Raw genomic sequence first — 11,564 nt, 5'->3', positions numbered from 1 at the left:
TGGCAGAATGACAAACCTCAAAATCCTTGCTGTCACTCTTGATTATACTCCCTGGGAAGACCCAGCCCCTGGCTCAGACCATTTCCATAAAGCTTTGTTTCCTCGCATGTGTTTGAACAGCAGTATTCCTGTCTACTTGTGGAGTAGAAAATGGGAGCAAAAGGAGGCAGTCACTCCCTTCTTGGGATTTGATCCAACATCACAGCCACGAGGCAGTGCAGTATTTTGGTGACTCTTCAGAGAAAACATTTTTTACCTTATATTTTAACTGCAGATGAGAGCCACCTTTCTTAAACACACTGTAGACATGCTATATTAAATTCAACAGAATCTCTCAGATTTGTTTTTCACAAGGATAACAGTTTTCACAGAGCTGCTGTAGCCATTTGGTGTTTGTCATGGGAGGGAGCTGTCCTCGAAGTGTGAGAATTGAGCGGCCACCCTCAGAAAAATGCAGGTTAGGTTTGTAACAAATCAGAACAAATAAATTAAGCACTGTCAAAACTCTTAAGGAGTTACTAATCAGGAGGTTTAACCCTCTAGGTGTTTTGAAAGTACTGCAATTATTTCACCACCTTCTGCCTCTCACTTTAGAAAGCAGTTTATCAGCCAAGACCATGTGTTAATAGGGCCCAATAGAATGAAGTTATTAGGGCTCTGATAGGGAGCTAACACTTCACATTTTTTAGAGAAGTGGGTGGAGGAAACAGTGAAAACCACTTAAAAGGGAACATTTGCTCAAGTTGCTACAAAAATAAAGTGATTGCCACTAACACCTGCTGTTCAGTTTATGGACTCAGTTTGCTCCACTACAAGACATCATCCCAAAGGCAGGCTGCTTAAGAGTTTGTCAGTTTAAATCTGGTTTTTATGTCTTCAACACAAGTATCGTATCACTTGTATTTTTCCTCCACTACTAAAAAAACCGAGTCATTTCAACACCACAAATGGTATAAATTCAGCACAGGAAATAATGCTCTCCATAGCTCCTGCACATTTATTAGGTGTCCTTCTTTTCATTAGTTTGAATAACTTGCCAAATAATAATAATAATAAAATGTTCTGTTTTCTCTTTTTAACTTGTAAAGAAATACAACTCTGGGAAAGTACAGTCTCTCTTTCTCCTTCCCCCACAAGTAATACAGAGACTCCTAGTCTTTTGGAGGAGATATTTAAACGGTTGACACAGACCACTACACATAAAGCAGCAAATTTGCTGTGCATGATGTGAATAATTACTGCATTATAGTTTTGGTTTTTAGGGCAACTGTTGACTTAAGCAAAATAAGCCTGCAGTCCAGCTGCAGATCCAAGTTTTCATAAGTTTTCTTGTGTTTCTCCCTCCAGTGCTGTCTCCCTTAACAGTGACCCTTTTCAGACTTTTCAAGGTACAAAACCTTTACCAAATCCTCGAGCTCAGTCCTGCACACTCTGCTTTCACACATTTGGCTGATCTGAGCTTCTCCTTCGCTAAATATTTTCCACTGGCCTGAAAACAAAAATACAAAGGAGACACATACTGACTTAGAAAAGGGCACAGGGAACTTCGAAGACATTTACAAGCACTCGTCAGACGAACTGATTCACAATAGTCCAAGAGAGAATGTCTAATCCTCCCATGGAAAATATTCAGTGTCTTACAATCACGTAACATATTCCATGCAAAATAACTTTGTTAAAAATAACAAACAAGAACCAGAATATTATTCCTTTAATTAAGTAGCACTGTAAGTTGACCTTATTAACGCAACCATTTATGACGGTGGATACTCTGCTTTATGATAAAGTGATGTGAAAATTCAACTCTGATGATAAACCAAAGTAAAGTATTTAAAAGTTGGCAAGCAACAAGCTGAAGTGTTTCATGCACTGTGAACTCTGCCTACATGTGTAATACAAAGTATGTTTTCTGGATATTAATATTTCTATACATTTTTGATAATGTTAATAGAAATGCCCGCTGTCCTGGCAACTAGAATACTATATTATAGATAACAATGACAAGCTTATGGAAGGCTGACAGCAAAAAATTAGAAAACTTTTTATATGAAAAGATGTCTGCTTCTCACTAAGCCTGTATTATCAAGAATATATTATTTCTGGGAAAAATGCTTGCCTAATTAGAGACCCCAGAAAAAGTGACAACATGTAATGCAACGGAATAGGGAACTAAAAATGTCTATACCTTAATTCAACTATCCAATTAGGGGTCATATCTCAAGCTGGATGAAATACAAAAAAGAAATTGAATCAAGAGTGATAAAAGAATTACAGGTTCTTTCAAAACATAGATTTTAATAATAAAGATATTGTTAAGAACATAGGAAAGGCTTCTTTCAAATATAACATGTATGTACATAGAAGAACTCCTTTAATCATCTCTTAATTTTTTTTCCTTCTAAATGACCTTCTAAAAAATTGGGGTAACTTGGCATGTTACTTAAGCAATTCCAAATTGTGCTGCTGGGCTGACATCAGTCCTATTTCAGACTAAGGGCAGTATGGGCAGAAACCAGCCTATCTTGTATTTTGTCAAAATACAGGAGACTAAGACAGCATGGACATGAACTACTGTTATATGTATCTATATTTTAAATTTTTTAATTTTGATTATTTAAATCTAAACTTATAAAATATTGGAGCCATGTACTGGAGGAAAAATTAGTACATCTGTTTGTGTTGAGTAAAAGTGAATGTTTTTCAAGGCTATGATTATATGGAGAATAGAAACCTGAAGAGGTCAGAAGTTTACTTACTAGGGGTTGTCCTTGTTATCTGCTTGAAATAAGGAAGTTCTTCAAATTCTCTCTTGGACACTTTTTCAACATAGAAGTGACGCAGAATCCCTTCAGCAAAGAAATGAGAAGGGCATGTTACTGGAAATGTGCCTGTTGTTCTAAACCTGGGTTGCTGTCCTGCCTTTTTGTAGAATAACTGCCATGTTGAGTCACATTGCGAAATAATCCTTACCAGTGACGTGGATTTTCAGCCTATTCTTTTTTATTCTGTTTGCCATCCCCCTGGTTTTTTTGCTACTCCCCTGTAAATCCTTCTGTGGATTTACAATTGCAGAGAGTTGGGGGTGGGGGGGAGTGAGAATTAGCCAATTCTTTTCCAGCATAGCTGAACCCTTCCTTAGTACGAGTAAATGTACGATTACAACAGAAGGCAAAGTCCCAGTGTCTTGGAGAAAAACAGCATCATTTTGCAGTCAGATATCATTTTGCCTGTTTGCTAGCAGGCAACATCACTGTCAAATCATCACAAGGCTGTGCGACTTCTTGAACACACAGGGTAGTTTTTAACCACCCGACCCTCTGTGATTTCTTTTCTGCTTACACTTTGGGCTTGCCTGTGTGCCTTACAGTGCATTCTAGAGATGTATCATTTCTACGTACAGGGCTGCACTATATGGGGGTTTCCTCTGAGGATCACATGTTTTTTGCCTAAAGTAGATTAAGTAGATAGGATTTTGAAGAGGCTGGAGATAATTTTTATTATACTACATGTTCAGGATTTGCAGAAGTGCTTGGGCTTCTGAATGTGTTTCTATTTTTTTTCTGTTTTTACCAGTTACTCTAGTAAAAGATACTGTTTCCATCCTTAACACATTTTTCTGCCCATATTCTAGACCATCGTGGACACCCACCCTTAGCATCACTAAGGCAGACACGGCAGACTGATTTCAGTGGAAAGCTATTTGGTCAATCCTGAATAAGAACCTTGGTTCTTGGTTCAAACCCTACTACCCATTTCTCTGAAATAAGTTACACAGTTTATTACTGACAACCTGTTTGTCATTGTGCTTTTGCTCACAATGAGGGATAAGAGTTTGCAGAACTAGAGCTTTGTGTGTTATTAATGGTTTTTGTGCAGCAAAACTTGAGTATGTTGGAAGTGGCTGTAACAGCGATATCCTAAATAGCCACAAGAGCAGCAGTCTCAAGATGCTTGGATTTGTAAATTCTCCTGGGATTTTACTGGAAGATGATACGCTGTTTAAAAAAAGAACTTGCTCAACTCACCTTTTCTAATTGTCCACACATGTATTTCTACTTGAGGTGGCTTTTCAGTCTCTACTGCAATTTTTCTGATGGTTTCTCCTTCCTCTGTGAAAACGGACTCATAGACAGGAAACGTCTCTTTCCCACAGAAGTAATCTTTGTTTTCAAAGGTTTGACTTGGCACTTCTTCTGTTTAAAAAAAAAAAGCCCAAAACACATACTACAGCTGTAGTCAAGTCCTCCAGAAGTTACGTGGCACCGATAGCCAAGCAGGTTTAATTTAAAAGTAGAATTTTCACTTGTATGGACACTCAAATCCACCTGTAGCTAAGCCCCAGACATTTTTAACAGGGTTCTGTTCTGCTAGGTTCTGATGGCCTGGCTGTGGTGGCAAGACAGTATTCGTATTTCTAATCCAGTTTCATATGGAAATAAGCTGTGTAAGACCAGGTGGTCTGTGAGACTCCTCACAAGTTTTGAATCTGTTATCCACTTTTCAAGCATATTTGAAATAATGGTAGAAGTCTCAGAGGTAATAAAACAACTAAATGAAAATTAGTGGTTGGGCAAAGTGAAGAGACCCAAATTAATGCTTTACTGAGGACAAAGGGCAGGTACAACCTACAAGGTTTGTATTCTCCTTGGCAGTAGCCAGCTGGCCAGTGCAAGCCTGGACTAGCCACAGTGCACAGTATCTCTTGCCCACCTGGTAAAGTCATAGCGTATATAAGTAGAAATTGTAATTGTTCTGTTGATAATTGGAAGCTGGACAAGAATGTAAGAGAGATGATGCAACTCAGAAACTCAGACTGCTGTTTGTGGAAAAACCCAATAATGGCTATATCCCCACATATACAAGACAGACTGCAGCAAGAGGTTCATCTTTCTTAAAAACTGGCACATAGAATCACAAAGAAAAATACAGTAACTTTCTTTTTACTATTAAATTTTCTTTTGAAGCCTGTTAACCAGGTCATGCTGACTCTTCTCATCTCAAAGGAGCCCAATAAAAGCTGTGGATTTCTGATCTAGATACACACCTCCTGCCTGCCTACTGCCATTGGGTTTCTTCCCAGTAAGCAAGAGAAAATGGGAAGTGTGCATTCTATGAAGGATTTCTATATACGACTGAACAACTCATTTCCTCAGAGCATTTCCACCCAATGCATCACTGAACAAACACAGGAATGGGCCATACAGATTAGAAAATAAATTTAAAGGCGCAGAAGTGAACTGGACACTCTTTTACCCTTTATATCATCTGCAACATAGCTGGTCATTTGGCAGACCCCCAGCAGATTCATATTAGCAGATCTTTCACTAATTGTAGGCATTGATTTTAGGAAGCAATGTCTACCTAAGTTTAATCATTAGTGCAGCACAGAAACAATGCTAAATCTGGGATAAGTGAGTATTTATTTTAAGGATTAAGTTACATAACTGACACCAGTCAATTTATAATCAGGGGTTTTGAATCCTTTTGGTACACTTTAAAAAGCAGAAATATTATCTCCATGAAAATGTCACAAGCTAGAAAATGATTTGAAGGTTCTGTGCGCACTGTAGTAGGGAAGGATGGGAGAGTCTTTTGACAGTAATTAACTTTCTGTGTACATTTTTGTAATATTCTCTTTGGAAATGAGTGTCAGGAAGTCATGCTAACAGCAGAGAGAAAGCCAGTGACTGATCAGAACTTATGTACCCCAGGCAGCAAGCCCCCCATTTGAGGAACAGCATTGAGCGGCAGAGCTGGCCAGGCAGCTCTGCCTGGCTCACACGGACATCTCTGCACACACATTACAACAACGGGCACAGCTTTGTCATCAGATCTTATTGTGACCAGAAGGCTTGAGCCAAGCCCCTTAACATGCACAGCAAAAAGGTGGTCTGTGAGCAACTTTGTTTTACCTGGACAGACTTTACAGCATTTTCCTTCTACTTTCTGAGGGTATTTGCAGGGATATTGTTCTGGACAATGAATTTTCTTACATTCTTGTTTGGTGATGTTGCAGGTGCACAGCACACACTCTACTATTCCAAAGGCCCGGAGGTTGGGATGCCAAGATTCACCGTGTGAGTATGTTTTGCCATTTGAAACACAAACTATGAAAGAAGAGAAAAGGAAGAAAAAGTACAACGGAAAAGGTATGTTCACTGGCTACCTCTCTATGAATTTGATTCATGCACATTTGTTTAAAGCAGTGTCTCGTTTGTTAGTGTCTCTGGCCTATTTCTCTGCTTGTTAACTCTTAACTTGGAGTTTTTCTACTTTAAATTAGTCTGAGCCTGTGATCACTCTTTTCTGAGCAGTTCTCCCTTGATTCCAACTCTGCTGATGCTGGTGTCCTTCACTGTTTTGAGAACAGTGGAGGTGGCTGAGTCAACTATCTGACTAGCTCCTCTCCAGTGCACACATTTCAGCTGCACATCATTAACCAGCTCACAGAACTCACTCCTCCTTCCCCTCCTAATCTCAGTGCACACACAGGACACAGCCTGCTGCATTGGCTCTGGCTTCTAGAACTGAATCTGCAGATGACAGGATCATGATATTTGCTACTGAGTCATCTTCACAACTTTTCACACCATTAGCTGAACGTGGCTTTTGCAGCGAGAGCCATGCTATCAGCAGGATGGATTAGTGCCACCTGGGCCTCTCACTGCTTTTGCGTGAGAGTTCCTGCTACACAACACACAGAACAAAGCAAGGGAATGTTGCAAAATGAAGTGTAATATCTTTTGTGGAGATATATATGTCTATAGGTATATATGGATATTTAGTGGTTGGAATCACAAGAAAACATTAACATGAAAGGATGCATATGGGACTGAAATTTCATTCCAATAGCATCTGAGCACCTCAAAATATTCATGCATCAGTGCCCTTGGGAGACAGAGGAATACAGCTGACACAAGGAGAGTGGAAAAATCTATGCCTGGTGGAAGCCAGTTTGGGTCACCCTGCAGTTAATGGGAATTATATCACTTTACACTATGTTTGCATTTGTCCTATAAACCTTACTCCTTTCTTTTTAAATATTTTATAAACACAAAGAAAAATGCAAACTAATCCTAACAAGGTGAAAGAAAGGGCACTGCCTGATTTCTAAAAGCAACTAAAGTGAAGCTGGGATATGTTGTAAATATTTCCAATTCTTCTAATATGCCATCATTTCTATTAATGCTTTTATTTGTAAAATATGTTCCTATTTTGCCTGTAACTTTCAAAAGCAATTTAATTTTTATCTGTAATCTGAAATTTACATCTAACTGGTAACAGATGTGACCAACTGGCTTATACTTTACTGAGTTACTGAGATTTATGGGGAGTGTTCTTTGCAATGTATTGTCTTTCATGGGGTTATGCTATCATTTGGTTTATAATTTGCTACTTTTTAACTCTTTCTTAAGACATGTTTTTATTTTAGAGGTAAGAAACAGTTTTGTTTCTCAAACTCAAATAAAAGCAAATAAACTAAGAACATGGGAGAAAAAACTGTAAATGAGAAAACTGGTAGGTACTCAGTTTCTCAGCAGGCTTCTTACATGATTAAACACAATATTAGTTACATTTATGCTTCTATGGATTTTTCTCCCAGCTAGAGTTCTTCAGATCCTTTATGGACATAAATATTTCATGATTTCTCCCTGACAGGGGAAGGGATAATACATGATGTTGTGTATATTCTCTCTGTTTTAAAGGTTTGTTGAGCACAGAACAGTTAAATAATTTTTGAGGTACCAGATAAAGCCTCCAGTAGAAGCCAAAATACGGCAAATAACTTCTCATTCCCTGATGCCCTGTTTTTAGTGCTCTTCATGTTTAGAATGATAAATCTGTGTCCATGCAACTGCACAGTATTTCCACATCAGAAGAATTGTTGTCTTAATTTTTTAACTTGTTGAAATGCGTCTCAAGGGGCATGTGCATTAATTAATAAAACACTTGTTAGTTGCACAAGAACAAAAGAAAATGCATGGTCAGCATTCCTGTTTCCATCACGGGGATCTCTCAGACACTCTCGAGGCAGTGAGTGTCTGAAGTTGCGGCAGTTACTATATGCTGCATCCAGAAATATGCTATTCGTCTGTATGCTCTTTATTTGCTGAAACAAATCAGTTAGAAATTGCTTTGATGATGTCTTCATGTGTGAATTACATGTCAAAGACATTGCACCGCATGGAGATTCCTGCTCCTAGATTCAGCATAAAACACTGGCATGATCTGAATGTTTTTCCATGCTTGTTCAGGTGGATAATAAAGATCCTATGGCTAACATTCCTTCTGTTAGTTAATACCTTAAAAGATTAGTTGGCCCTAATACAAGGGCTTTTAACCCTTTGTGGGTAGTTTCTAAGTGCATTCTGTTGGGTATTTGTGGGTAGGTGCTGTTCTGAATGTGCATTTTTACAGCTTTTATGGCTTCCTAGGCCTGTTCCTGCAGCCCTCTGTTCACTGAGGTACACCCGCTGTGGGAACTGAGTGGTTCACCCTGTTCATGGTACAAACCCTGCTGTCCCACTAACTGGAGAATTGATATTTTCCCTGGTTTTTGTCCTTCCTGTAATGCAGCAGGAGTATCTCTTAGTCGTGTTTAGATAAGGTTTGCCTTGGTTTGACTCTGTTCTGCTGTCCCCGTAGTGTAATACGTCCTGTATTATATTATCACAAGGCACTAAAGGATTCCTGGAGTGCATCTCAGGCACCCAGTACAGGCTAACTGCCTACTCTGCCTCTAGGATTAGTCATGGAGGAGGAAAGGCACCCCGTGCATCCCACCCACTCAAACAACTAGCTTAAGGTGGGGAAAGTCCTGATACTTTCTTGAGAATTAACTTGCTAAGCCTGGGAGGCAGAAAACCTCTTGACATTATGGCAAAGCTTTATGGTCTGAGATTTGTGGGGCTGTTTAAACTTACACTGTTTGCATCTAGTAAAGTTACAAAATAGGAGACAAGTGTAAAGGAAATAACCACAAAAAATTTCCTACTGGACAAGTCACTGTGTGGACAACTTAGAGAATCTAAAGGCATTGTTGTGTCCTTTATGGCACAAAGCACTCACTTCCCTGGAAACTGCTGTGTGTATTCTCAGAATTACACAGCACAGTCCCACACAGTAATTCAGAGAGCAACACGGTAGTCTGGTGCCTTTGCAGAGTGAAATGCAAATGCTGTGTCTGTAGGCACAACTGATCTCAGTCAAAAGCTCATTTCGGATCCTTAATAGCTTATTGCTTTTTGCCTCCCTGATTTGCACTGGGTCTCTTGATACCAGTGTGAATTTCCAAGATTCTGCTGTATATTTTGAGACTTTTTGAACTATAGGTGATTGATTCCTGACCCAGAGTAATACGATAAGAAGTGCTTTTCTTTACCTCGTCCATGCTTATGCTTGTTATTGATGACGATTTGTACTATTGTTCCTGAAGCTTGCTGGGGATCCGGTAGGACTCCACGGTTACTCCTGGCATTATGAAATCGAGGAATGTTGACTACCTGTCTCGCAGAGCTGGGTGCCAGGTCATAGTGGGAGCGATGGTATGAGTGTCTCTGGAGACAGAAAGAGAACAGGAAAGTAAACATCTCTAAAGAGGCTGTATTAGAAACTTAACGCCATCAACGGGAGTGTCACCACTATCATCAAACACCATTAAATGTAATAAATGGCACCACACTAAATAAAGGCCATGCAGGTTTTACAGACAGTTAACAAGATAATGAAGTAATCTATGCATATGCAGTTGTAGCTCATCTCACCAGACTGTGTATGTCAGTGTAGGTGTCTTTATCTAAGTGGGTCATCTGAAGTCCCTAATCAGGTCAATGGACAGAGAGGCAATTTTAGAGCCTGACCTGTTGTGCATCTCTGTATCATGAGGAGATGAATCACAACCCAGAAGTGCCTGTTTCACTCCATGTAGTAAAAATGGTGTTCAGAGCTTTACTGATGTCTACTCTACTTTAAGATTAGATGAGAATTGTAAGCCTGTCTAGTTTCCCTCATCAAAATTGCTTTCTACTAGGGCTCCAGCGGCAGAGCACATCCAGAATGACTGTCCAGCTTCTCGTTTGCTTGCAGCTTTAAACTCTCATGCAAGCCCAGGGGTAGCCCTGCACAGACTGAGTAGAACCTTGCTAGAATCTGTCTTACAGACTGGAAGTCTCATTTTATTTGCAAAGGGAAGTAGTAGTAGCGTATAGAATGTTTTCTAGAGCAAAACACTGGTTGTTTTCGGAGAGTTATTTTCCAAAATACCCATGAGCATGAAGGAACAGTGTATATTGCAGCAGTTATTTCATAAGGCATGTTTCTTCTCTCTAATTCGAAGACCTGCTGGTTTATGTATGTAGGCAGTGCACCTAATGCTTAAAAGCTCTTCATATTCTCTCCAAATGCTGTTATAAAAATAAATCTCTTGAGGACTAAGTTGTTAATGGATACTCTTAGCCCCAGAGGTAGTGAAGCCCCTAAAGTAAATAAACATGTATATGTCAACTGGGAAGTAAACTGTTTGCAATTATGATTTAAAAGCAATGCTTGCATAGCAAACAAAAGGCTGTAGAATTTTATTCTTGTAGAGCATATACAACAAAGACCAAATCCAGAGACAGCAGGAGCTCATGGGAGTTTATACTTCAGCAGTATTCACGAATTCGGGTTTAGTTTATTAAGGGGTTTGCAGAAGTGGAAGAAACCTGTTTTGGGCTAGATTCACAGAACCCAGGATGAAGAAGGATGAATCCTTTCCTCTTTTTTCCCCAGTGTACTCGCACACACAGCGCAGCAGGAAAATATGTCTTTTAATCGTAGGTCACACTTACAGCTTCCCTGTTGGCTGGCTGCCGGAAGATATCTCCATCGGAATGTTCCCATGATAATTCTCCATCTCCTGTATGTGAAGCAGAGCAGTATCGGTTAGGGGAGTAATTGTGCAGCACGTTGGGAGATACTTAGGGGAGAAGTCTCATCCAGCTTTACAGCTAAATTTAGAGTGGAGGTTGCATCAGTGTGTAGAAGTGTCAGTCAGTATCTGACTTTATTCTACTAGATTCTGTAGAGATGAAAAGGATGTGGTTCAGGATTCAATTGCCACAAAACTAATAGTGATATAAAATACATTTAGAAATTCTCAGATATTTCAGTGGGCTTTTAGACAGCCAGTTAGGTTTAGACATTTGGGAAGGCCCCTAGGACCAGGTTCCCTGTGTGTACAAGGTAAAAAATGCAATTGCTAGTAAAATACTGAAGTCACCTGAGTATAGATTGACACCTAGTTTAAACCGGAGGACTTTGCCTTACCCTCTGAACTGAGATTCTTGTGTCTTTCATAACGTCTGCAGGTCTGCTAACCTGTCAGATAGAAGCTCGTCTTCTATTGCAAAGCTTTTCTACCCAAGGCAATGGCAGCTATTTCAATACATCATTTGAAGCCTTCACTCACCTCATTATGAGGATGCAACTTTATAATCAGTGCATTCTCTCCTTCTTTCAATTTAGGAAAACAATGTTACCCTGCTGGAATTCGAGGTTTCATTTCACAACATGCATTAGATTGT

General features: G+C 39.5%; 1 protein-coding gene across 3 annotated transcripts in view; it reads right to left on the bottom strand.

Moving 5' to 3' along the window:
• Nucleotides 1-370: 370 nt before the first annotated feature.
• The window catches only part of CHRDL1 (chordin-like 1), a 33,804-nt gene continuing 22,610 nt past the window's right edge, over nucleotides 371-11,564 (bottom strand). For all 3 annotated transcript variants that reach the window (XM_010080409.1, XM_010080416.1, XM_010080423.1), the window contains 7 exons: nucleotides 10,830-10,897; nucleotides 9,383-9,557; nucleotides 5,903-6,107; nucleotides 5,244-5,254; nucleotides 4,026-4,187; nucleotides 2,757-2,846; nucleotides 371-1,489 (listed from right to left, as the gene is read on the bottom strand). In XM_010080409.1, the coding sequence (XP_010078711.1) occupies nucleotides 1,359-1,489; nucleotides 2,757-2,846; nucleotides 4,026-4,187; nucleotides 5,244-5,254; nucleotides 5,903-6,107; nucleotides 9,383-9,557; nucleotides 10,830-10,897 (842 nt within the window). In that variant the 3' untranslated portion in view covers nucleotides 371-1,358. The remainder of the gene's footprint in view (nucleotides 1,490-2,756; nucleotides 2,847-4,025; nucleotides 4,188-5,243; nucleotides 5,255-5,902; nucleotides 6,108-9,382; nucleotides 9,558-10,829; nucleotides 10,898-11,564) is intronic.

Source organism: Pterocles gutturalis, unplaced genomic scaffold (genome assembly GCF_000699245.1).
Source record: "Pterocles gutturalis isolate BGI_N339 unplaced genomic scaffold, ASM69924v1 scaffold14461, whole genome shotgun sequence".
Classification (NCBI taxonomy): Eukaryota; Metazoa; Chordata; class Aves; order Pterocliformes; family Pteroclidae; genus Pterocles; species Pterocles gutturalis.
Note: the sequence above shows the minus strand (reverse complement) of the source record. Positions and strands in the feature narration are given on the sequence as shown.